The sequence below is a fragment of the Ranitomeya variabilis genome, chromosome 5 (genome assembly GCF_051348905.1).
Source record: "Ranitomeya variabilis isolate aRanVar5 chromosome 5, aRanVar5.hap1, whole genome shotgun sequence".
Lineage (NCBI taxonomy): Eukaryota > Metazoa > Chordata > Amphibia > Anura > Dendrobatidae > Ranitomeya > Ranitomeya variabilis.
In genome coordinates this window covers 5,959,158-5,985,656 of record NC_135236.1, presented here as the reverse complement: position 1 = coordinate 5,985,656, position 26,499 = coordinate 5,959,158, and the positions used below count along the sequence as shown (strand labels likewise).

At 52.6% G+C, this 26,499-nt stretch overlaps 2 protein-coding genes and 1 non-coding gene across 3 annotated transcripts in view; 1 reads left to right on the top strand and 2 right to left on the bottom strand.

The window, feature by feature from the left end:
- FGF11 (fibroblast growth factor 11) overlaps positions 1-26,499 on the top strand; it is a 1,303,510-nt gene that overhangs the window by 421,700 nt on the left and 855,311 nt on the right. The window lies entirely within an intron of this gene.
- On the bottom strand, positions 6,362-26,385 carry EIF4A1 (eukaryotic translation initiation factor 4A1). The gene is made up of 11 exons (XM_077261500.1): positions 26,168-26,385; positions 15,075-15,123; positions 14,862-14,994; positions 14,639-14,778; positions 14,390-14,558; positions 9,499-9,608; positions 9,098-9,241; positions 8,708-8,845; positions 8,415-8,504; positions 8,250-8,329; positions 6,362-6,709 (listed from the first exon to the last, which is right to left on the bottom strand). Exons 1-11 carry the CDS (start codon positions 26,188-26,190, stop codon positions 6,565-6,567), a joined length of 1,221 nt encoding a protein of 406 aa, XP_077117615.1. The 5' UTR covers positions 26,191-26,385; the 3' UTR covers positions 6,362-6,564.
- On the bottom strand, positions 9,307-9,444 carry LOC143777285 (small nucleolar RNA SNORD10). The gene has a single exon (XR_013216077.1). It is a non-coding gene; the product is annotated as a small nucleolar RNA SNORD10 (small nucleolar RNA).

Genomic DNA, 26,499 nt, shown 5'->3' with positions numbered 1-26,499 from the left:
AGGTAGTGTATTAGACACCTTCTCACGTCTAAGGTGTGGAATTTTTCCTCTTTTTGATTTTTCGGGTTTGGACAGAAGGAAGGATTATTTCCTGGGATCTATGGAAATTGGAAGCAACTTTGGGTAGATAAGCAGGGTCTGTTCTCAACACTACCCTATCCTCCATGATTTGTATGAAGGGAGGGTTCGCAGATAGAGCCTGAAGGTCACTAATCCTACGGGCAGATGTTAGTGCTGTAAGAAGGGCCGTTTTGAGGGATAAGATTTTAAGTGGTATCGAATCTATGGGTTCAAACGGGGGTTCTGTCAGAGCTGATAGTACTAAGTTTAAGTCCCAAGATGGAGGGTTTCTGATTTTTATTGGCCTAGACCGTACAGCGGCTTTAATGAATCTTGCTATCCATGGGTTAGTGGCAATACTATCATTGTATAACGCCCCTAAGGCTGCTACTTGCACCTTTAAAGGTGCTCACCGATAGGCCCATATCCAAGCCTTTCTGTAGGAACTCTAATATTTTGACCACTGGAACCCCATCTTGTAGTTTTACCCCGGAGGTGGACAGAAACTTTTTCCAAGTTTTACCATAGATTTTAGTTGTTATTGTCTTCCTACTTTTTAATAGCGTGGAGACTAAATTATCTGAGAATCCCCTTGCCCTTAGCAGTGACCTTTCAAGTTCCACGCTGTCAAGTGTAGATTTGCTGACTGAGGGTGGAACACCGGCCCCTGTGATAAGAGGTCCGGAAGATCCGGAAGGACCCAGGGATCTGTGACCGATAGGATTCTCAGCCAGGAAAACCAGGCCCTTTTGGGCCAGAAGGGGGCTATTAGAATAATTCTCGCCCCGTCCTGTCTTATCTTCCGTAGGACTGCTGGTATAAGTATATAAGGGGGAAAGGCATATGTCAGACCGTGAGTCCAGGGAATCGAGAATGCATCCAGTGCTCGGGGGTTCCCTCTGTGGTTTAGAGAACAAAACTTTTCTGTTCTCTATACTGGCGAAGAGGTCTATTACTGGTACCCCCCAGATTTTTCTGATCTGATCGAAGACCCTTTGGTTCAGAGCCCATTCCCCGTTTCAGCTGGGTACGGCTTAGGAAGTCTGCCTTTTTGTTCACTACGCCTCTTATGTGTAGCGCCGAGAGGGATAGGAAGTGATGTTCGGCTAAGGTGAAGATCTGGGAAGTAGTTTCCATCAGGGCTTGGGATCTGGTCCCCCCCTGGTGGTTCAGGTAGGCCACTACTACTTGATTGTCCGAAAAAACCCGGACATGTTGTCCCCGTAGTTTGGGAAGAAAAACTGACAGAGCATGGCTCACTGCGCAAAGTTCTTTTTGATTTGAGGATACCTGGTATTCTCGATCTGTCCAGACCCCCTGAGTAACACTGTTTCCCAGGTGAGCTCCCCACCCCGTGGGACTGGCCTGGAAGGCGACATTCCTGTAAAACTGAGTCCAGAGTTAGGCCCAGAAACTCTTGTACCATGGTCAGTTCCAGTTTTGACTTCTGGAGATTTAGGAGCCAACCTAATTCCGTTAGAGTTTTTATCACTCTGCTGCACTGTTGGCGACAATGTTGGGCTGAGTTGCTGACAATCAGGAAGTCGTCTAGGTATGGTATTATAATAACATTTTCCTCCCTTATGTGGGCCATCATTTCTGCTACCACCTTGGTAAAAACACGGGGCGCTACCGAAATGCCAAACGGGAGGGCCTTGTACTGGTATTCTTTCACTACTCCCTCCATGACTACTGCTAATCTGAGGTATTTGTGAGTTTTTGTGGATGGGGACGTGATAGTACGCATCGCTGAGATCCAACACTACCATGAAACAATTTGGAAACAGGTTTTTTTATTGTAGATCTTATCGATTCCATTTTGAATGTTTGATTCTTTACATAACTGTTTAATCTCCGTAGATTTATTATTGTGCGGAAGGAACCGTCTGGCTTTGGAATCAGAAACAGTGGGGAAAAGAATCCTTTCCCTCTTTCCGGTAATGGAACTTCTCGGATCACATCTTTGGTTATGAGTTTTGAGATTTCTAGTTCCAAGGCCTGTTGTTGCCGCCATGAAGGTTTCAATGGAGTGACCACATAGTGTTGGGGAGGAAGGGTGGTAAAATTTATTTGAAGTCCCATTTTTATTAGGTTTAAAATCCAAGTACTGGAAGAGATTTTTTCCCAGGCCAGAAGGTATTGAGACAGTCTCCCTCCCACCCTGGGGGAGGTGTCACTTAGGGTTTTTTTTATTTCTGGGGGAGTTGCCAAAGAGGAAGCCCCTGTCTCTATTTCTCCCCTCATCCCACCTGTTCTGTTCTCTAGGGGGGCGTCTGCAGAAAAATTTCCTGTTCCGAAAGGGCCGCCTAACGTATGGTGCGGCCAGGTTAGGGAACCCCTTCTTCTTATCCCCTGCTTTTTGTAAAATGTCATCTAGGGTTTCTCCAAACAGAAATTTTCCCTCACATGGGATTGAACAAAGTTTTTGTTTTGTCTGTAGATCGCCTGGCCAGTTTTTCAGCCACAGCGTTCTACGAGCTGCATTGGACAGGGCTGCCGATTTTGAAGTCAGTTTGATAGAGTCCGCCGAAGAGTCAGCCAAGAAGGCTGCCGCCCCCCTAATCATGGGAATTGATTCGATGACTTTGTCGGGATACTCCATCCCTTAACTGTTTCTCCAGATTGTCTATCCAAATCATTAGAGATCTGGAAGTACATGCGGCCACTATGGCGGTTCTTAAACATCCCCCTGCTGACTCCCAGGCCCCTTTTAGGAAGGTGTCGGCTCTTATCAAGGGGGTCTTTTAGCGTACCCATGTCCTCAAAGGGCAGCGCAAATTTCTTTGACGCTTTAGCTACTGCCACGTCAAGTTTAGGGGCTTTGTCCCATGCTGTAGAATCATCTTCCGCAAAAGGATATTTCCTTTTAAGGGAGGGTACAGATGAGTTTTTTCTTTCTGGCTTCTCCCACTCCTTTTTAATCAGGGCCTGCACGTTTTCATTAAGTGGGAAAACTCTGCGTTTTTTCTGGCCCAGGCTGCCAAACAATGTCCTGTACCGTTTTGTCAGGACGTGGGTCTAGGACCCCCATTGTAGATCTTACAGTCTTTACAAGGGCATCTACTTCATCTAAGGGGAAGCAGTGGCGGCCTCCACTCTCCGAGTCTGAGGAGGAGAAGGAACCTTCCTTGTCTGACACATCCTCATCAGAGCTAGAAGTATTGGAGTGAGAAAGGGGGACAGGTGTTCTCTCCTTAACCCCCTCCCCTTTAAGGGATTTAAACGCTGTTTCTACCTCTGATCTTATTACTGAACGTAATTCAGAGGCAAAACTAGGGGTTTCCTCACAAAGGACTTGTCCTATACAGGAACCGCATAATTTTTTATCCCAGTTCTGTAACAGGGGTTCTCCACATAAGGGACAGTCTATGTTTAGTTTTCACCGTTTTTTTTCTTGCCTAAAAAATAAACGGAAAAGGGGATCCTAATTACTTGGTGCACTTTCACGAAGATCTCTCACCCATCTTGCGCAGCTACAAGTACCAGTTCTGGAGGAGGCACGGGATCTTGTATGAGACCCGAAGTAGAAGGTGTCGGCTGGCTGGACATATTGGAGGCTTTACTCTGCGGCGTGGAATGACTCCTGGAGCGGGTACTTCGGGTGCCTGCAGAGGTCCTTCTCTTTGTCTCGCCCGACTTGCGCTGCTGTTGCTGCGGCGGTGGCTGTAAGGGCTGCGCCGGCTGGAGCTGCTGATCGCTGTCCGCCATACTGGGACTGCATGCAGCAAAGGGCGCTCTCACAGCGGTGTTTTAAATAGCCCGCCGATCACCCCTCCTCCAGGCTGCGTTGCAGGGAAGCGCTGGTCCCCAGTGCGCATGCGCGATCCCCGGAAGTAGACAGCGTCTATATCCGGTGCGGCGGCCATCTTGGTGCTCTCACACACCAGGCCGTCGCTCCGGACCAGGCCTCTCTGCAGAGGCATGCCGGGTCCCTGAAGCCCCTACCCCAATCCGGGGAGGCAGCCGCGCTCCCCTCCGCACGCTCTGCAGCCCCATCGGACCCAGAAGCGGCGGACACCAAGCCAGCGGTGACAGGGGCCTCCCCGCCGTCATACCTCCACTGGTCGGCTCCGGATACAGGTACCGATCCTGAGGGTTCCCCTGTCAGGGACAGGAAACAAAACTGAGGCAGGAGAGAGGTACCGCCCTTTTATCCTGTAGGTTTTCCTGTCCCTGAAGGGCGGATTCCCTCTCTCTGGTAGTGCTGTCATGGGCGACTGAGAAAATAGCCTATACTCTGTTGCTGTGCTGGCGCTGTGGTGTCAGCACTTGCAGTCCCGGGGCTCTTGTGCGGTTGCACGACACGTGGTGCCCAATCAGCGCTGGGGTCATGGTCCCTGCCTTCTGTCATATTGAACATGAAGACGAAGTTCAGATCAGATGCAGACTGGACTTCCTCCTTATGTTCAATTTGTCCAAAGGTGGAGACCGTGATGCCAGCGGGAGTCCCAAGGAGAGCAAGGGCTGACACTGAGGGAACAGAGCCGGCACAGGGAGTATGAGCTTTTACTTTATTGAGGCCGTGTGGGGAATGAGAAGGGGTTGTCCTAGTAGTACTTAAGCGCACCCGTCACCAGGTTTGGCCAATGCGAGTTAAGGTCATCACCTTTCAGGGCTGATGTACAGCATTCTATAATGCTGAAGATAAGCCCTCGATCAAACCTGGAAGAGAAGAAAAATAACTTTCTCACCTGCGAGGTGGTCCGGTCAGTGTCGCAGGTCTTGGTCCGGCACCTCCCTTCTTGCGATGCCGCCCTCCTGCTTGCTTCATGACTCCCCAGCATCGCGCTCCTGCGCAGGCACTGGGAAAGGTCTCTTCCAGAAGGGAACCACACTAGAGATACTGCCCTTTCATTTCAGGCTTCCTGTTAGTAAATTTTCTCAGTATGGTGAAGGGAAAAGCCCACTGTAGACTATGTATTTTCTGCAGCAGACCCTGTTTAGGAAGGGCCTTCCACTCCCGAATCAGCACATTCCCTCGCTCCATCCTGCAGTTTCCAAGTCTTCATCATGACGAGTGCAGCAATTCACTTAGTTTCTGGAGGTGGATTCTTGTTCTGGGTGGAATCGTGATCTGATGCATCGCCCTCAGTATCTGCTCCAGCGCAGATGTACAGCACCGAACACTGGTCAGAGGCCTCGTGTCATTCTCCACCTCTCCTTAGACTGAAGCTGGAGAACATGGTTGGTCAACACCTTCTTGGCACTGGTGCCCAGTTTTGTACGGATACGCTCCACATTTTTCATCTTTGCAGTCAAACCTTTCCCCACTCAACAGTAATCTCTAGCCCAATCCAATTCCTGCTGCAAAGAGCAGTATCCCTGGTGGTCTAGTGGTTAAGATTCGGTGCTCAAAATATAAAAATAAAAGTAATCACCTCACCTGATTAGATGAATTCCAGGGACTGGAGTCCTCTGAGGTTAAGCCCATGACAGTCAGCAACTACTCTGCCCCCTCGAGTCTCTAGATTCACCAACAGGGAGCAGACAATCAGCACATTACATTAGTCTACATTTATGAAGATCCTTATGTTATTTGCAACCAACAGTCACCGGCCCGAGCCAGTCACCAGACAGGCCACAAACCAATTTAGATTAAGTCACCGACTTGTTTGCCATGCTGTGCCCTGCAGCAACACTCCTTGAAGCAAGGAAGTCTGGGCACACAGTGCCAAAGTCCGTGACCAAAGCGCTGCGGTCACTTCTATGGTGGCAGTCCCGGGTGAGCAGTCCGGCTGTTGGCCGCACACTACCTGTCAGCCTCCCTTTGATGTGTGGGCTCAGTGCAGCACCACGGTTGTGGCATGATACATGACAGCAGTGGATTAGTCAGTTCATGAGTGCCAGTAGCGGGTGCACAGACACTGACGAACACGTGATAACAGCCTGCGGCCAGAGACCACGTCCCGCCTGCAGTATCAGTATCTGCACCACCCCGGCGTCAGCACTTCACCCATTTCCCACCAAAAACAGCACTAAAAGGAAAGAGGGGGAGGGGTGGTTAACAGGGCCAAGGTGGGGGTAGGGATCAGCAGGGGTGGGGGGGAAAGCACGAGACAAACTATTTTGCAAAAACAGGCTTTTATTTAATAAATACTATACAGAGCAAATAAAAGTTTCCAACAATTGGTTCTTTTGGAAAATTTTTGTAAAAAAAAAAAAAATGGAAATATCCAAATTGAGTTCCAATTTATGGGGAGGTGCGGGCGGGGGGGGGGTCTGTTTGGTCCACTGATTTGGTGGGAAAGATAAGGGAGGATTAGTGTTCACTTTATTATGGAAGAAAACACGAGTACAAGGATTTACGGCCACAAAAACCTCAAAATAACATTTATTTCAAACAAAAAAGGAATATAAATCATTTAATGGCATACAGGGATGGGACGCCGTGTGCTGCCAGCCCCCGCTGTCCTGAGGCCCGACACCGGGGGGGCAGGCACTGTTTTTTGTATTTTTCATTATACTTTTTTTTTCTGTTTTTTTTCTTTTTCTCCCCTTAGGGGTCTAAATCAGATCAGCCACGTTCATCGGCATCTCTTCGATGGTTGTGTTATAAAATGTCTCTATGTCTTTTAATGTGCGCTTATCTTCTTCAGTCACCATGTTTATCGCGACTCCTTTCCTACCGAAACGTCCTCCGCGGCCAATCCTGCAGGAGAAAGTGAGGTGAGTACGGAGCGGCTGCAGGCAGTCATTGGGGATGTGTCGGCCATGTTTAAGTTGCGAGAAGCTACAGGAGAGCAACAATCGCGGTGGAGCATGGCCCGTTCATCTACCACATGTCTACATTCTGCACTCAGCATAGTGGCTGCGCAGAGAGGGAATACATGTGGTGCTGGATGTGGAGGCTGCGCAGAGGGAACACGCGGTGGTGCTGGACGTGGGGGCTGCACAGAGAGGGAATACATGTGGTGCTGGATGTGGAGGCTGCGCAGAGGGAACACGCGGTGGTGCTGGACGTGGGGGCTGCACAGAGAGGGAATACATGTGGTGCTGGATGTGGAGGCTGCGCAGAGGGAACACGCGGTGGTGCTGGACGTGGGGGCTGCACAGAGAGGGAATACATGTGGTGCTGGATGTGGAGGCTGCGCAGAGGGAACACGCGGTGGTGCTGGACGTGGGGGCTGCACAGAGAGGGAATACATGTGGTGCTGGATGTGGAGGCTGCACAGAGGGAACACGCGGTGGTGCGGACGTGGAAGCTGTGCAGAGAGGGAACACGTGGTGGCGCTGACATGGAGGCTGTGCAGAGGGAACACGCGGTGGTGCGGACGTGGGGGCTGCGCAGAGAGGGAACACGTGGTGGTGCTGGACGTGGGGGCTGCACAGAGAGGGAATACATGTGGTGCTGGATGTGGAGGCTGCACAGAGGGAACACGCGGTGGTGCTGGACGTGGGGGCTGCACAGAGGGAACACGCAGTGGTGCGGACGTGGAAGCTGTGCAGAGAGGGAACACGTGGTGGCGCTGACATGGAGGCTGTGCAGAGAGGGAACACGCGGTGGTGCGGACGTGGGGGCTGCGCAGAGAGGGAACACGTGGTGGTGCTGGACGTTGGGGCTGCGCAGAGAAAGAACACGTGGTGGCGCTGACATGGAGGCTGTGCAGAGAGGGAACACGCGGTGGTGCGGACGTGGGGGCTGCGCAGAGAGGGAACACGTGGTGGTGCTGACATGGAGGCTGTGCAGAGAGGGAACACGCGGTGGTGCTGACATGGAGGCTGCGCAGAGAGGGAACACACGGTGGTGCTGGACGTTGGGGCTGCGCAGAGAAAGAACACGTGGTGGCGCTGACATGGAGGCTGTGCAGAGAGGGAACACGCGGTGGTGCGGACGTGGGGGCTGCGCAGAGAGGGAACACGTGGTGGTGCTGGACGTTGGGGCTGCGCAGAGAAAGAACACGCGGTGGTGCGGAGGCTGTGCAGAGAGGGAACACGCGGTGGTGCGGACGTGGAGGCTGTGCAGAGAGGGAACCGGTGGTGCGGACGTGGGGGCTGCGCATAGAGAGGGAACATGTGGTGCTGGACGTGGGGGCTGCGCATAGAGAGGGAACACTGTGGTGCAGGACATGGAGGCTGCACAGAGGGAACACGCGGTGGTGCGGACGTGGAGGGTGTGCAGAGAGGGAACACGTGGTGCTCGACGTGGGGGCTGCGCATAGAAAGGGAACACATGGTGGCGTCGGACTGACCTGTGAATGTAGTTCTCTCTGTTCGTTGGCAAGTCGTAGTTAATGACCAGGGAAACCTGCTGCACGTCGATCCCTCGGGCCTGCACATAAAGCAGCATTAGTTTGAGATCTTTACCACTGCAGCGCAGTCACCGCACAAGACTAGAGACAAGGGCCAGCACTTACCAGGAGATCTGTAGTGATCAGGACACGGCTGGAGCCGGACCGGAACTCTCTCATGATCACGTCTCGCTCTTTTTGGTCCATGTCCCCGTGCTGAGGAGGAAGAGGAGGATTAATTAGAGTGTGACCCACATGGGCAGACCATGTCCCCACAGCATGAACCAGCCACAGTCACAACCACTGTGCTGGGATGAATATGGGGAGACTTCTCTACCCCTGCCAGATGTAAGAACGCCGTCACATGACGAGCCCTTGCCCAGTGACTGGGGAGCACTACAAGCAGCAGCACAACTCACCAACGCAGACACCGTGAAGTCCCGGGCATGCATCTTCTCCGTCAGCCAGTCTACCTTTCGGCGAGTGTTGATGAAGATGACGGCTTGTGTGATGGTCAGGGTCTCGTACAAGTCACACAGCGTGTCCAGCTTCCACTCCTGCAGAGACAAGCCGCACAGGTGAGCCCTGGGGGAGGGAGATTGGTGGGTCTTGACCCTGTACAGGTGAGCCAGGGGAGTCTTGGCTCAGCACATTAGTGTCCCCATAGCATGAACCAGCCAACAGTCACAACAGCTGCACTGGGATGAATATGGGGGTCTCTCTGCCCCCGTCAGATAGAAGACCACACGTCACATGACGCGTCCTTGCCCAGTGACGGGGGTGGCGGCGTCACACTGATGAGCACTCACCTCCCGCTCCACGTTGACGTAGAACTGCCGGATGCCCTCCAGGGTCAGCTCCTCTTTCTTGACCAAGATGCGGATCGGGTCCCTCATGAACTTCTTGGTAACCTCCAGTACATCTGAGGGCATCGTAGCAGAGAGCAGCACCACCTGGGGGACAGGGCAGGCGTTACACTGGGCAGATATGGCCGCGGCCATAGCAGCATTGGATCATCAGTCTCAGATAGAGTGTGTGATCATATTTCCCAGGATCCTCTGCTGCAGGCACGTCTGAGCCGCAGAACGCAGGAGCAGAGCGCTGCAGCGGAGCGACCCGGGCCTCAGATGACACGCATGGGATATCATCATGAACTGGCACACTATGGCAGCCGATGCTGTCCGACAGCGCTGCCCACCTACCGCCTCACCTGAGCATTGCTGCTCAACTTCTGGAAGATGTCGTAGATCTGATCCTTGAATCCCCGGCTCAGCATCTCGTCTGCCTCGTCCAGCACAAACATCTTTATGTATTTGGGGGCTGTCGAGAAAGCACTAGAATTAAGATGTTGGCGAACTACAAGTCTCAGAAGCCCCGGTGGTGGCTGCGATGAAGGACTTGTACCCATAGCATGAACCAGCATACAGTCACGACAGCTGCGCTGGGATGAATATGGGGGTCTCTCTGCCCCCGCCAGATATAAGACCACACGTCACATGACGCATCTTTGCCCAGTGGCGGGGGGTAGCAGTATTAGAAATGATGGGGACAGCGGAGGGTCTGATGGTGAGGGGGGTATTAAAGTGCCCTGAGATCAGGATTGTGCACATTAACTACAGTGTCGGGTTGTCGCCATTATACTGATACCTGGTGATGAAATCAGTCTTGTGGTTGTTGTGGAATCCTTATTTTCAATTTTCGTGCTCCGGGGCGGCCTTGAGGGAGGTCTTCATGTGTATGGCTTCTGACCGGTCATTGACCCCCACCCTATTATATTTATATATTAATCCCTTAGTGACAGGGCCAGATTTTAAAGTCTGACCAGTGTCACTTTATGTGGTAACTCTGCAATTCTTCAACAAATCCAGGTGATTCTGACATTTGTTTTTTTGTGGCACATTATAATTTCTGATCATGGCAAGTTTATGTTTTGTGTTTTATAAATAAAAAAAACAAATTAACAAAAATGTTAAAAAAAACAAATAAAAAAACAAATCAATCTTCAAACTTTGAACGATTATCCCTTTAATCCAGAGTCATCCCACAGAAAACCATGAACATTTCCCTCATGTCAGCTTTACGAATTATTTTATTTTCTTAGCATTTTACGAGGTTTAAAAATGTAGCAGCAATTCCTCACGTTTTCAAGGAAATTTACAAATTTTGTTTTTAGGGACCTATCCAGGTTTGATGTCACTTTGGGGGTCCTATATATTGGGAAAACCCCAAAAGTGACACCATTTTATAAACCGCACCCCTAGACATATTGAAAACTGCCATCAGGTAGTTTATTAACCCTTCAGGTGATTCTCAGGAATGTATTGACACCACCTAAATATCGGTCACTTCTGAACCGGCCGCAGGAGCAGAGACTAAGACCACACAATCATGATCTCAGGGGGCCGATGGGGTGAAATAGGAAGCCCCCACACATAGATGCTGCTGTCAATAGAGACTATAAGGGGTTAAAGGGAACCGGTCACCCCGTTTTTTCAATATGAGGTAAAAATAGTGTACAATAGGGCCTGAGCTGTGCTGTACAATGGTGCCTTTATTATCCCGATTCCCCACCTTTGCGGCCAAAATACCTTAGTAAAGTCGCCGTTTTCGGCTGTCAATCACGCAGGTCTGGTCAAATGGGCGTGGTGAAATCGCTGTTTCTCCCCGGCGTTGGCGTAGTGGTTCTCGCATGCGCAGCAGCCGAATGCACTGCGCAACGGCCGAAAAAGAGCGCGATCTGTGCTATTCCCCTGGTTATCGGTGGTGGCGGCCATCTTCCTGAGGCCGCGCGTGCGCAGATGGAGTGCTCCGCTTCCCAGGGCTTCAGGAAAAAGGCCGCCGCGACCACCATCTGCGCACGTGCGGCACCCCGCGGCCATTTTCCTGAAGCCCCGGGAAGCAGAGCACTTTATCTGCGCACGCGCGGCCTCAGGAAGATGGCCGCCGCCACCGATAACCAGGGGAATAGCACAGATCGTGCTTTTTTTCAGCCATTGCGCCGTGCATTCGGCTGCTGCGCATGCGCGAACCACTACGCCAATGCCGGGAAGAAAAGCAAGAGGTGGGGGAGAAACAGCGATTTCACCACGCCCATTTGACCAGACCTGCGTGATTGACAGCCGAAAATGGCGACTTTACTAAGGTATTTTGGCAGCAAAGGTGGGGAATCAGGGGATAATAAAGGCACCATTGTACAGCACAGCTCAGGCCATATTGAACACTATTTTTACCTCATATTGAAAAAACGGGGAGACAGGTTCCCTTTAAACAGATGTGGACGGTGCCAGCACTGATCGTGGCTGATGCAGCAAGTTGTCAGCTCTAGTGGACAGCCGGCAGCTGCAGGACTGTCACCTGTATGGGGAGGCTATCCTCATATCAGGTCAGGAAAAAGACGTATTTGGTGTCATTAAGGGGTATAAAAAAAAAAAAAAAAAAAAAAAAGCCCCCTCGGCAGGCGCTGCAGCACTAACACATCTATAATACAGTGCCTACAAGTAGTATTCAACCCCCTGCAGATTTAGCAGGTTTAATAAGATGCAAATAAGTTAGAGCCTTCAAACTTCAAACAAGAGCAGGATTTATTAACAGATGCATAAATCTTACAAACCAAAAAGTTTTGTTGCTCAGTTAAATTTTTATAAATTTTAAACATAAAAGTGTGGGTCAATTATTCTTCAACCCCTAGGTTTAATATTTTGTGGAATAACCTTTGTTTGCAATTACAGCTAATAATCGTCTTTTATAAGACCTGATCAGGCCGTCACAGGTCTCTGGAGTTATCTTGGCCCATTCCTCCATGCAGATCTTCTCCAAGTTATCTAGGTTCTTTGGGTGTCTCATGTGGACTTTAATCTTGAGCTCCTTCCACAAGTTTTCAATTGGGTTAAGGTCAGGAGACTGACTAGGCCACTGCAACACCTTGATTTTTTGCCTCTTGAGCCAGGCCTTGGTTTTCTTGGCTGTGTGCTTTGGGTCGTTGTCTTGTTGGAAGATGAAATGACGACCCATCTTAAGATCCTTGATGGAGGAACGGAGGTTCTTGGCCAAAATCTCCAGGTAGGCCGTGCTATCCATCTTCCCATGGATGCGGACCAGATGGCCAGGCCCCTTGGCTGAGAAACAGCCCCACAGCATGATGCTGCCACCACCATGCTTGACTGTAGGGATGGTATTCTTGGGGTCGTATGCAGTGCCATCCAGTCTCCAAACGTCACGTGTGTGGTTGGCACCAAAGATCTCGATCTTGGCCTCATCAGACCAGAGAACCTTGAACCAGTCAGTCTCAGAGTCCTCCAAGTGATCATGAGCAAACTGTAGACGAGCCTTGACATGACGCTTTGAAAGTAAAGGTACCTTACGGGCTCGTCTGGAACGGAGACCATTGCGGTGGAGTACGTTACTTATGGTATTGACTGAAACCAATGTCCCCACTGCCATGAGATCTTCCCGGAGCTCCTTCCTTGTTGTCCTTGGGTTAGCCTTGACTCTTCGGACAAGCCTGGCCTCGGCACGGGAGGAAACTTTCAAAGGCTGTCCAGGCCGTGGAAGGCTAACAGTAGTTCCATAAGCCTTCCACTTCCGGATGATGCTCCCAACAGTGGAGACAGGTAGGCCCAACTCCTTGGAAAGGGTTTTGTACCCCTTGCCAGCCTTGTGACCCTCCACGATCTTGTCTCTGATGGCCTTCCCATGTTGACCATGTATGAGTGCTGTTCACAAGTTTGGGGAGGGTCTTAAATAATCAGAAAAGGCTGGAAAAAGATAATTAATCCAAACATGTGAAGCTCATTGTTCTTTGTGCCTGAACTACTTCTTAATACTTTAGGGGAACCAAACAGAATTCTGGTGGGTTGAATAATAAATGACCCTCTGAAAAGACTGTTCACAATTTAAGCTAAATCTGCAGGGGGTTGAATACTACTTGTAGGCACTGTATGTATGTAATCCTTTAAAAGGAACCTGTCACCTGAATTTGGCGGGACCAGTTTTGGGTCATATGGGCGGGGTTTTCGGATGTTTGATTCACCCTTTCCTTACCCGCTGGCTGCATGCTGGCCGCAATATTGGATTGAAGTTCATTCTCTGTCCTCCTTGCGCTGGCGTGTACTCCGGAGGACAGAGAATGAACTTCAATCCAATACTGCGACCAGCATGTAAGGAAAGGGTGAATCAAACACCTGAAAACCCCGCCCATATGACCCCAAACTGGTCCCGCCAAATTCAGGTGACAGGTTCCCTTCAAAAGTGGCGATCTGATAGATGCTACAGCGGTGCCATCTTGAAGGAGGCATTTTTTTTTTCTCTAGCAGGATGGCGCCACCGTAGCAGCGACTGGGTCACCGCCGTAGCCGCTATTATTATTATTATACATTTTTATAGCGCCATTTATTCCATGGCGCTTTACATGTGAAATACGGGGCAAATATAGACAAATACATTAAACATGAGCAAAAAGCAAGGCACACGGGTACATAAGGAGGGAGGACCCTGCCCGCGAGGGCTCACAGTCTGCAGGGGACGGGCGAGGATACACTAGGAGAGGGGAGAGCTGGTTGTGCTACTGCACAAACTGATGATTTTTGTAATGAACTTATGGATAATAAGAAAAGGATTCCATGCACATTTCATATGCCTTTATGCCGCAGCGCAGTCACCGCCCGCAGAGGGGGTTCTTCCAATAAATAAAATATTCATTATGTAAACTAGGGGGCGGATCTGAGGGATCAGTGACCTGTCAGAAGCCATACAGATGAATATCTAATCAGAGCACCACGTGAACACCCCTCCCACAACAACCACAAGACCGATTTCATCATCAAGCATCAGTGTCATCAGTATAACGGCACCAACCTGACACTGTCTGTAGTCACTGAGCACAATCCTGATCACAGGTATCAGTGTAATCAGTATAACGGCACCGATCTGACACTGCCTGTAGTCACTGAGCACAATCCTGATCACGGGTCACATTAAGTTATTGAGAGTAGGACTGTGACAGTGTACGGATAGTGGAGGATCCAACAGTAGGGGGCAGAGGAGTGACAGCGGGGGGGGGGGGGGGGGGGGGGGTCAGCAGAGGTCTGGTGGTGCGTACTCACAGAGGTAACGCCGGTTCAACATGTCGAACACTCTGCCTGGTGTGCCCACAATGATGTGTGGGGCTTCGGACTGCAGCTTCTGCACTTCTGCCCGCACGTTGGTGCCACCAATGCAGGCGTGGCACGAAGCCCCCATGTAGTCGCCCAGAGCCATCACCACCTTCTGGATCTGGAGAGAAGAACAGATGTAACCTGACAGCTAGGGGGCACCACCACACCACTGGTGTCTGCAGCCGTCAGGACACCTACCTGCTGCGCCAACTCTCTGGTCGGTGCCAGCACCAGCGCCTGCGTGGCCTTCATGTCCAGCTCGATCTGCTGGAGGATTGAAATGGCAAACGTGGCTGTTTTCCCAGTCCCAGACTGAGCTTGGGCAATAACGTCATAACCTGCGAGATCAGACAGTCAGTCATGTGACCGCATGACGGGGTCCAGCAGATGCGGAGTCCGGCGCCCTCTATACTGCACTCACCCTTGATACAAGGTAGAATGGCGCGCTGCTGAATGGCAGACGGTTTCTCAAAACCATAGGCATAGATTCCTCTCAGGAGCGACTCGGAGAGGTTCATGTCATCAAAGCTGTCCACCACCTCGTTCCAGTTACTCTGCAGGGAGGTAAAAAAGGCGTTATACTGGGGCCCGGCATAGCAGGGGTTACCAGGACGCCGGCAGGAGGGGCACCCACCTCAATGATGCCATCAGGCTCCATGCCCTCGGGGCCATTGTCTCTGGATCTGGGGAAAAGAGATAGTCAGCAACTCAGGGGATGAACCAGAGCCCACGCAGGACCCCCAGTTACACACCACACATGCCCCCCATAGCGACCCGGCCACACACCACAGGACCCCCCCATAGTGACTCCCATGATGTCAGCAGTCAGGACAGCCCCTCGCCCCAATACACAGAACCCACAGCTAAAATCTGCACCCCCAGCAGCCTCACAGGGACATGCCAAGATGACTGAAGACCAGGCATTATGCCAGCAGTCGGTTCAAACTCAGGAGCCTGAGCCCCCCACTAACCAGCACACAGGTACGAACAGAGGGGTCACCCATATCAGCCTCGCCACTCCTCTGAGCTGCCGAGCTCCCAGGGGCACAATACAGAGTGGGGCCAGCACACGCAGGGGAGGGGGCACAATACAGGGGGCCAGCACACGCAGGGGAGGGGGCACAATACAGAGAGGGGCCAGCACGCGCAGGGGAGGGGGCACAATACAGAGGGTCCAGCACGCACAGGGAAGGGGCACAATACAGAGGGGGGCCAGCACACGCAGGGGAGGGGGCACAATACAGAGGGGGGGCCAGCACGCGCAGGGAAGGGGGTACAATACAGAGGGTCCAGCACGCACAGGGAAGGGGCACAATACAAAGAGGGCCAGCACACGCAGGGGAGGGGGCACAATACAGGGGGCCAGCACACGCAGGGGAGGGGGCACAATACAGAGGGTCCAGCACGCACAGGGAAGGGGCACAATACAGAGGGGGGCCAGCACGCTCAGGGGAGGGGGCACAATACAGAGGAAGGGCCAGCACGCGCAGGGGAAGGGTACAATACAGAGGGGGGCCAGCACACGCAGGGGAGGGGGCACAATACAGAGGAAGGGCCAGCACGCGCAGGGGAAGGTTACAATACAGAGGGGGCCAGCACGCGCAGGGGAGGGGGCACAATACAGGGGGCCAGCACGCGCAGGGGAAGGGTACAATACAGAGGGGGGCCAGCACGCGCAGGGGAGGGGTACAATACAGAGGGGGGCCAGCACACACAGGGGAGGGGTACAATACAGAGGGGGGCCAGCACGCGCAGGGGAGGGGTACAATACAGAGGGGGGCCAGCACGCGCAGGGGAGGGGTACAATACAGAGGGGGGCCAGCACGCGCAGGGGAAGGGTACAATACAGAGGGGGGCCAGAACGCGCAGGGGAGGGGTACAATACAGAGGGGGGCCAGCACGCGCAGGGGAGGGGTACAATACAGAGGGGGGCCAGCACACGCAGGGGAGGGGTACAATACAGAGAGGGGCCAGCACGCGCAGGGGAGGGGGCACAATACAGAGGGGGGCCAGCACGCACAGGGGAGGGGTACAATACAGAGGGGGGCCAGCACGCGCAGGGGAGGGGTACAATACAGAGGGGGGCCAGCACGCGCAGGGGAGGGGTACAATACAGAGGGGGGCCAGCACGCGCAGGGGAGGGGTACAATACAGAGGGGGGCCAGCACACGCAGGGGAGGGGTACAATACAGAGAGGGACCAGCACGCGCAGGGGAGGGGGCACAATACAGAGGGGGGCCAGCACGCACAGGGGAGGGGTACAATACAGAGGGGGGCCAGCACGCGCAGGGGAGGGGTACAATACAGAGGGGGGCCAGCACGCGCAGGGGAGGGGTACAATACAGAGGGGGGCCAGCACACGCAGGGGAGGGGTACAATACAGAGGGGGGCCAGCACGCGCAGGGGAGGGGTACAATACAGAGGGGGGCCAGCACACGCAGGGGAGGGGTACAATACAGAGAGGGGCCAGCACGCGCAGGGGAGGGGGCACAATACAGAGGGGGGCCAGCACGCGCAGGGGAAGGGTACAATACAGAGGGGGCCAGCACACGCAGGGGAGGGGTACAATACAGAGAGGGGCCAGCACACGCAGGGGAGGGGTACAATACAGAGGGGGGCCAGCACACGCAGGGGAGGGGGCACAATACAGAGGGGGGCCAGCACGCGCAGGGGAGGGGTACAATACAGAGAGGGGCCAGCACACGCAGGGGAGGGGTACAATACAGAGAGGGGCCAGCACACGCAGGGGAGGGGGCACAATACAGAGAGGGGCCAGCACACGCAGGGGAGGGGGCACAATACAGAGGGGGGCCAGCACACGCAGGGGAGGGGTACAATACAGAGGGGGGCCAGCACACGCAGGGGAAGGGTACAATACAGAGGGGGCCAGAACGCGCAGGGGAAGGGTACAATACAGAGGGGGGCCAGAACGCGCAGGGGAAGGGTACAATACAGAGGGGGGCCAGAACGCGCAGGGGAAGGGTACAATACAGAGGGGGGCCAGAACGCGCAGGGGAGGGGTTACAATACAGAGGGGGGCCAGCACGCTCAGGGGAGGGGTTACAATACAGAGGGGGGCCAGCACACGCAGGGGAGGGGTTACAATACAAAGGGGGGCCAGCACACGCAGGGGAGGGGTTACAATACAGAGGGGGGCCAGCACACGCAGGGGAGGGGTTACAATACAGAGGGGGGCCAGCACACGCAGGGGAGGGGTTACAATACAGAAGGCCAGCACACGCAGGGGAGGGGTTACAATACAGAGGGGGGCCAGCACACGCAGGGGAGGGGTTACAATACAAAGGGGGGCCAGCACACGCAGGGGAGGGGGCACAATACAGAAGGCCAGCACGGGGATATTATGAAGGGCAGCGATGAGGGAGATTTTTGCAGGACGCACAGTGAGGAGCAATTACTCAAAGGGTGCAGCATGGGAGATATTTTTTATTTAGGATCATTAAAGGCGTTTCCCACGAACAAAGTTAATTTTGGTCAAAAGATCCTGGAATAATATCCACAATTGGATGTGAAATGAAATGTCCCTGTGCTGAGATAATCTTACAAACGTGCCCCTGCTGTGTAATGGTCGTGTCTGACCGTACGTCTCACGGACAGAGAAAAATAAAAACGACAGGACTTAAAAGGATCATTTGTGATCCTGGCTGTAAAGTAAAACAGGCTGTGAAATGTTCTCACACAAGAAGAATCAGCTGTGATCCCAGCAGTAATGTCTGTAGACACAGGAGCTGTGGGACGATCAGACATGTTCCTGTACGGTCACATTTATAAGATTATCTTGGCACAGGAACTACTTTTGTTTGTGAGAAAAACACCTTTAAACCCACAATTACTTAACCCCTTCCCGACCTCCGCCGTACTATTACTGGGGAGGTCGGGTCCCCGCTTTGATGTGGGCTCCGACGCTGAGCTTACCTCAAAGCCGTGATGTCAGCGGTTTTGTACAGCTGACATGTGCCTGCAATAGGGACGGGTGAAATCGCAATCCACCCGCTGCTATTAACTAGTTAAATGCCGCTGTCAAACGCTGACAGCGGCATTTAACCGGCGCTTCCGGCCGGCCGGAAAAGAGTCATCGCCAACCCAGTCACATTATCGGGGGTCAGTGATGCATCAGGATGGTAACCATAGAGGTCCTTGAGACCTCTATGGTTACTTTTGCCGGCCTGCTGTGAGCTCCACCCTGTGGTCAGTGCTCATAGCAAGCCTGCAATTCAGCTACATAGCAGCGATCTGATGATCGCTGCTATGTAGCAGAGCCGATCCAGTGGTGCCAGCTTCTAGCCTCCCATGGAGACTATTGAAGCATGGCAAAAGTAAAAAAAAAAAAAAAGTTTTTAAAAAAAATATATAAAAGTTTAAATCACCCCCCTTCGCCCCATTCAAAATAATAATAATAAAAAAAATCAAACCTACACATATTTGGTATCGCCGCGTTCAGAATCGCCCGATCAATAAAAAAAAATAAATAAAAATTAACCTGATTGCAAAACCACGTAGTGAGGAAAAAAAAAATTGAAACGCCAGAATTACAGTTTTTGGGTCGCCACAACATTACATTAAAATGCAATAACAGGCGATCAAAAGAACGTATCTGCACCAAAATGGTATTACTAAAAACGCCAGCTCAGCACGCAAAAAAAAAAGCCCTCACCAGACCCCAGATCATGAAAAATGGAGACGCTACGGGTACCGGAAAATTGCGCAATTTTTTTTTTTTTTACCACTTCGATAAAACGTAATCTAGACATGTTTGGTGTCTATGAACTCGTAATGACCTGGAGAATCATAATGGCAGCTCAGTTGTAGCATTTAGTGAACCTAGCAAAGAAGCCAAACAAAAAACAACTGTGGGATTGCACTTTTTGCAGTTTCACCGCACTGCGAATTTTTTCCCGTTTTCTAGTACACGACATGCTAAAACCAATGATGTCGCTCAAAAGTAAAACGCGTCCCGCAAAAAATAAGCCCTGACAGCCATATTGACGGAAAAATAAAAAAGTTATGGCTCTGGGGAGGGGAGCGAAAAACGAGAACGCAAAAGCGGAAAAAGGCAAGGTCGTGAAGGGGTTAAGGGCACCACGTTGGGAAGTGCTGCTGAAGACACTTGTTCTGGGCATGAAATCTCATCACGGTGACTCCAAATCGAGAAGTCACCAATAAGGTACCTGGTTGTGTTTATTTGTGACCCTGCCTGTGTCACCTGTGCTATGGTTAGCAGTCTGTTGGTGGCTGGCAACAACTCCCAGCATCTCCATACTATTGTTAATGACACACTTGGACTTCTAGGTTCATGTGATACAATTGTACATGGGACTGACCTGACATTACAATCGATTACTGTACTATTGTTTGGCGCTGCATTCATGTACTCACAGTGGTTCTGGTGATGCATTTATGTACCGATTGTGGTTCTGGTGGTGTACTGTTGTCAGTGATACTGGTTCTGTACTATTAATCTGTAACGCACTTCATGGCCATGCTAAAACTTAAAAAGCCCTCAACTTAAAAGGGAACCCGTCAGCAGGCTTCTGCTATGTAATCTAAACAGCAGGAGATCGAGGCTTAAAAACAATTCAGTGATGCATCTTAGTGGAGTCACAATAAAATGGACCAACTCCGAAAATACTAACTTTGGGGGCAGTAGTACAATGCAGGTTGTGCTGTAAATGGCTTCATAAGAACTTGGGAAAGTTATGAAATGTCTAAATGTCTGTTCCTGATCTGAGGATCTGGCTGTAAGTGGAGATGAATCTGTGCTGCACTTTTTGCACATGCTCAGTTGTGACCAGCACTGAAGACAGACATCAGGGAAATTGAGATGGAGGTTAGGTTCACCGTCCCCACAGCCCTGGATGTGTCACTCATTACCAAATCTAACATTGCTGGTCTAACCCAACTCACTATTGACTTTGCACATTGAAAGCCTGGTGGGGCGGAGTCTGATGTGATGTGGGCGGAGTCTGCTGTGATGTGGGAGGTGCTAGCTTTCTCAGCTCTGCTTCATTCTTTGCCTACATCAAGTTATCTGCACACGGTGCGAGTTCCATTGTGGATTTTGGAATATCACCTGTGGATTCCTATAAAGGAATAGGTGTAAAACGCTGCAGAATCCGCACAAAGAATTGACATGCTGCAGAAAATAAACCGTAGAGTTTCCCTGTGGAATTTTCTGCAGCATGTGCACAGCTTGATTAGGGAGATGTATATTACGGGGCAGTATATATGATTGGGGGGGTATATTACGGGGCAGTATATGATTGGGGGGAGGTACATTACGGGGCAGTATATATGATTGGGGGAGGTATATTACAGGGCAGTATATGATTGGGGGAGGTATATTACGGGGCAGTATATATATGATTGGGGGGAGGTATATTACGGGGCAGTATATATGATTGGGGGGAGGTATATTACGGGGCAGTATATATGACTGGGGGAGGTACATTACGGGGCAGTATATGATTGGGGGGAGGTACATTACGGGGCAGTATATGATTGGGGGGAGGTACATTACGGGGCAGTATATGATTGGGGGGAGGTACATTACGGGGCAGTATATATGATTGGGGAGGTATATTATGGGGCAGTATATATGATTGGGGGGGTATATTATGGGGCAGTATATATGATTGGGGGGAGGTATATTACGGGGCAGTATATATATGATTGGGGGAGGTATATTACGAGCAGTATATATGATTGGGGAGGTATATTACGGGGCAGAATATATGATTGGGGGAGGTATATTACGGGTAGTATATATGATTGGGGGAGGTATATTACGGGGCAGTATATATGATTGGGAGAGGTATATTACGGGGCAGTATATATATGATTGGGGGAGGTATATTACAGGGCAGTATATATATGATTGGGGGAGGTATATTACGGGGCAGTATATATATCATTGGGGGAGGTATATTACGGGGCAGTATATATATGATTGGGGGAGGTATATTACGGGTAGTATATATGATTGGGGGAGGTATATTACGGGGCAGTATATATGATTGGGGGAGGTATATTACGGGGCAGTATATATATATGATTGGGGGAGGTATATTACAGGGCAGTATATATATGATTGGGGGAGGTATATTACGGGGCAGTATATATGATTGGGGGAGGTATATTACGGGGCAGTATATATGATTGGGGGGAGGTATATTACGGGGCAGTATATATGATTGGGGAGGTATATTACGGGTAGTATATATGATTGGGGGAGGTATATTACGAGCAGTATATATGATTGGGGAGGTATATTACGGGGCAGTATATATGATTGGGGGAGGTATATTACGGGTAGTATATATGATTGGGGGAGGTATATTACGGGGCAATATATATGATTGGGGGAGGTATATTACGGGTAGTATATATGATTGGGGGAGGTATATTACGGGTAGTATATATGATTGGGGGAGGTATATTACGGGTAGTATATATATATATATGATTGGGGGGGTATATTACGGGGCAGTATATATGATTGGGGGGGTATATTACGGGGCAGTATATATGATTGGGGGGGTATATTAAGGGTAGTATATATGATTGGGGGAGGTATATTACGGGTAGTATATATGATTGGGGAGGTATATTACGGGGCAGTATATATGATTGGGGGAGGTATATTACGGGGCAGTATATATGATTGGGGGAGGTATATTACGGGTAGTATATATGATTGGGGGGAGGTATATTATGGGGCAGTATATATGATTGGGGGGAGGTACATTACGGGTAGTATATATATGATTGGGGGAGGTACATTACGGGGCAGTATATATGATTGGGGGAGGTATATTATGGGGCAGTATATATGATTGGGGCAGTATATATGATTGGGGGAGGTATATTACAGTAATACTCAGTACAGGCCTCCCCTATACATAGTACAAGCCCGCCGCCCCCCATACACAGGTATACTCCTCTATAGTCAGTACCAGCCTGTATACTCCCCTCATACCTTCCCTCCCCTATAGTCGGTACCGGCCCCGCCGCCCCCCATACACAGGTATACTCCTCTATAGTCAGTACCGGCCCCCATACACAGTACCGGCCTGTATACTCCCCTCCCCTATCGTCAGTACCGGCCCCGCCGCCCCCCATACACAGGTATACTCCCTATAGTCAGTACCGGCCTGTTTACTCCCCTCCCCTATCGTCAGTACCGGCCCCGCCGCCCCCCATAGTCAGGTATACTCCTCTATAGTCAGTACCGGCCCCCCATACACAGTACCGGCCTGTATACTCCCCTCATACCTTCCCTCCCCCATACACAGTACCGGCCTGTATAATCCCCTCCCGTATAGTCAGTACCGGCCCCGCCGCCCCCCATACACAGGTATACTCCCTATAGTCAGTACCGGCCCCGCCGCCCCCCATACACAGGTATACTCCTCTATAGTCAGTACCGGCCCCCATACACAGTACCGGCCTGTATACTCCCCTCCCCTATCGTCAGTACCAGCCCCGCCGCCCCCATAGTCAGGTATACTCCTCTATAGTCAGTACCGGCCCCCATACACAGTACCGGCCTGTATACTCCCCTATCATCAGTACCGGCCCCGCCGCCCCCCCATACACAGGTATACTCCTCTGTAGTCAGTACCGGCCCCCATACACAGGTATACTCCTCTGTAGTCAGTACCGGCCCCCATACACAGTACCGGCCTGTATACTCCCCTCCCCTATCGTCAGTACCGGCCCCGCCGCCCCCCATACACAGGTATACTCCCTATAGTCAGTACCGGCCCCCCATACACAGTATCGGCCTGTATACTCCCCTCCCCTATCGTCAGTACCGGCCCCGCCGCCCCCCATACACAGGTATACTCCTCTATAGTCAGTACCGGCCCCCCATACACAGTACCGGCCTGTATACTCCCCTCATACCTTCCCTCCCCCATACACAGTACCGGCCTGTATAATCCCCTCCCGTATAGTCAGTACCGGCCCCGCCGCCCCCCATACACAGGTATACTCCCTATAGTCAGTACCGGCCCCCCATACACAGTATCGGCCTGTATACTCCCCTCCCCTATCGTCAGTACCGGCCCCGCCGCCCCCCATACACAGGTATACTCCTCTATAGTCAGTACCGGCCCCCCATACACAGTACCGGCCTGTATACTCCCCTCATACCTTCCCTCCCCCATACACAGTACCGGCCTGTATAATCCCCTCCCGTATAGTCAGTACCGGCCCCGCCGCCCCCCATACACAGGTATACTCCTCTATAGTCAGTACCGGCCCCCCATACACAGTACCGGCCTGTATACTCCCCTCATACCTTCCCTCCCCCATACACAGTACCGGCCTGTATAATCCCCTCCCGTATAGTCAATACCGGCCCCGCCGCCCCCCATGCACAGGTATACTCCTCTATAGTCAGTACCGGCCCCCCATACACAGTACCGGCCTGTATACTCCCCTCATACCTTCCCTCCCCCATACACAGTACCGGCCTGTATAATCCCCTCCCGTATAGTCAGTACCGGCCCCGCCGCCCCCCATACACAGGTATACTCCCTATAGTCAGTACCGGCCCCCCATACACAGTACCGGCCTGTATACTCCCCTCCCCTATCGTCAGTACCGGCCCCGCCGCCCCCCATACACAGGTATACTCCTCTATAGTCAGTACCGGCCCCCCATACACAGTACCGGCCTGTATACTCCTCTCATACCTTCCCTCCCCCATACACAGTACCGGCCTGTATAATCCCCTCCCGTATAGTCAGTACCGGCCCCGCCGCCCCCCATACACAGGTATACTCCCTATAGTCAGTACCGGCCCCCCATACACAGTATCGGCCTGTATACTCCCCTCCCCTATCGTCAGTACCGGCCCCGCCGCCCCCCATACACAGGTATACTCCTCTATAGTCAGTACCGGCCCCCCATACACAGTACCGGCCTGTATACTCCCCTCATACCTTCCCTCCCCCATACACAGTACCGGCCTGTATAATCCCCTCCCGTATAGTCAGTACCGGCCCCGCCGCCCCCCATACACAGGTATACTCCTCTATAGTCAGTACCGGCCCCCCATACACAGTACCGGCCTGTATACTCCCCTCATACCTTCCCTCCCCCATACACAGTACCGGCCTGTATAATCCCCTCCCGTATAGTCAGTACCGGCCCCGCCGCCCCCCATACACAGGTATACTCCTCTATAGTCAGTACCGGCCCCCCATACACAGTACCGGCCTGTATACTCCCCTCATACCTTCCCTCCCCCATACACAGTACCGGCCTGTATAATCCCCTCCCGTATAGTCAGTACCGGCCCCGCCGCCCCCCATGCACAGGTATACTCCTCTATAGTCAGTACCGGCCCCCCATACACAGTACCGGCCTGTATACTCCCCTCATACCTTCCCTCCCCCATACACAGTACCGGCCTGTATAATCCCCTCCCGTATAGTCAGTACCGGCCCCGCCGCCCCCCATACACAGGTATACTCCCTATAGTCAGTACCGGCCCCCCATACACAGTACCGGCCTGTATACTCCCCTCCCCTATCGTCAGTACCGGCCCCGCCGCCCCCCATACACAGGTATACTCCTCTATAGTCAGTACCGGCCCCCCATACACAGTACCGGCCTGTATACTCCCCTCATACCTTCCCTCCCCCATACACAGTACCGGCCTGTATAATCCCCTCCCGTATAGTCAGTACCGGCCCCGCCGCCCCCCATACACAGGTATACTCCCTATAGTCAGTACCGGCCCCCCATACACAGTACCGGCCTGTATACTCCCCTCCCCTATCGTCAGTACCGGCCCCGCCGCCCCCCATACACAGGTATACTCCTCTATAGTCAGTACCGGCCCCCCATACACAGTACCGGCCTGTATACTCCCCTCCCCTATCGTCAGTACCGGCCCCGCCGCCCCCCATACACAGGTATACTCCCTATAGTCAGTACCGGCCCCCCATACACAGTACCGGCCTGTATACTCCCCTCCCCTATCGTCAGTACCGGCCCCGCCGCCCCCCATACACAGGTATACTCCTCTATAGTCAGTACCGGCCCCCCATACACAGTACCGGCCTGTATACTCCCCTCCCCTATCGTCAGTACCGGCCCCGCCGCCCCCCATACACAGGTATACTCCCTATAGTCAGTACCGGCCCCCCATACACAGTACCGGCCTGTATAATCCCCTCCCGTATAGTCAGTACCGGCCCCGCCGCCCCCCATAGTCAGGTACACACGATGCGGCACCGCGCAGTGAGGTCACACGTCCGCACACCGGTCACTTCCGCCGCAGACCCCCCTGTACCGGTCCCCGCCCCCCCCCTCCCTCGCTGCCTCCTCCCCGGGGCCACGTGCAGCACCGGAAGTGGCCGCCATCTTAGAGGGAAGCTCTTCGCCCTCGGAGCGGCCGCCATCTTGTCGTCTCCCCTCCCCCCGCCTTCTCCTGCGGACGCGGCCACGTGCAGACAGGCGGAGGCCGCCGTGACCCCGGGCAGGACCGCGCTCTCTGGCGGCGGCTATTCCGTGTGCGGCTCCTGTTCCCCGGGGTGAGGAGAGGACGGCGGCCGCGGCCGGTAGCCGAGGTCCTAGCACAGCACGGCGGCCGCTCACACGCGGGGGAGATGCCGGGGAAGCCGCAGTGCGGCCCGCGGAGGGTGAGGCCTAGGCCGGGAGGGTGAGGCCTACGCCGGGGACGAGCGCTCCACTCACCGGTTGTCGTAGCTCGCAGACATTCTTCAGTACGGAAGCTTCGCAGAGCCGGCGAACGCCTTATATATACTGCTCCCCTGACCCCGCCTCTCCGCGCTACTATTGGCTTGGTCTTTCCTGAGGCGGGGCCAACCGGCTTCACCGTGATTGGTGGCATAAAGTGTGTACCGCCCAAAGACGAGCCGGCTCGGAGGACTATTGGTCACCGGGATGAATACGCTCCGCCCCCACTCTTGACGCATTCTTATGCCTTCCATCGTTTCATCGCTCCACCCCATTTTGCGCAGGTCGGAAATCATTGGGGGAAGCCGTCACATGACCGGCTCTTACGA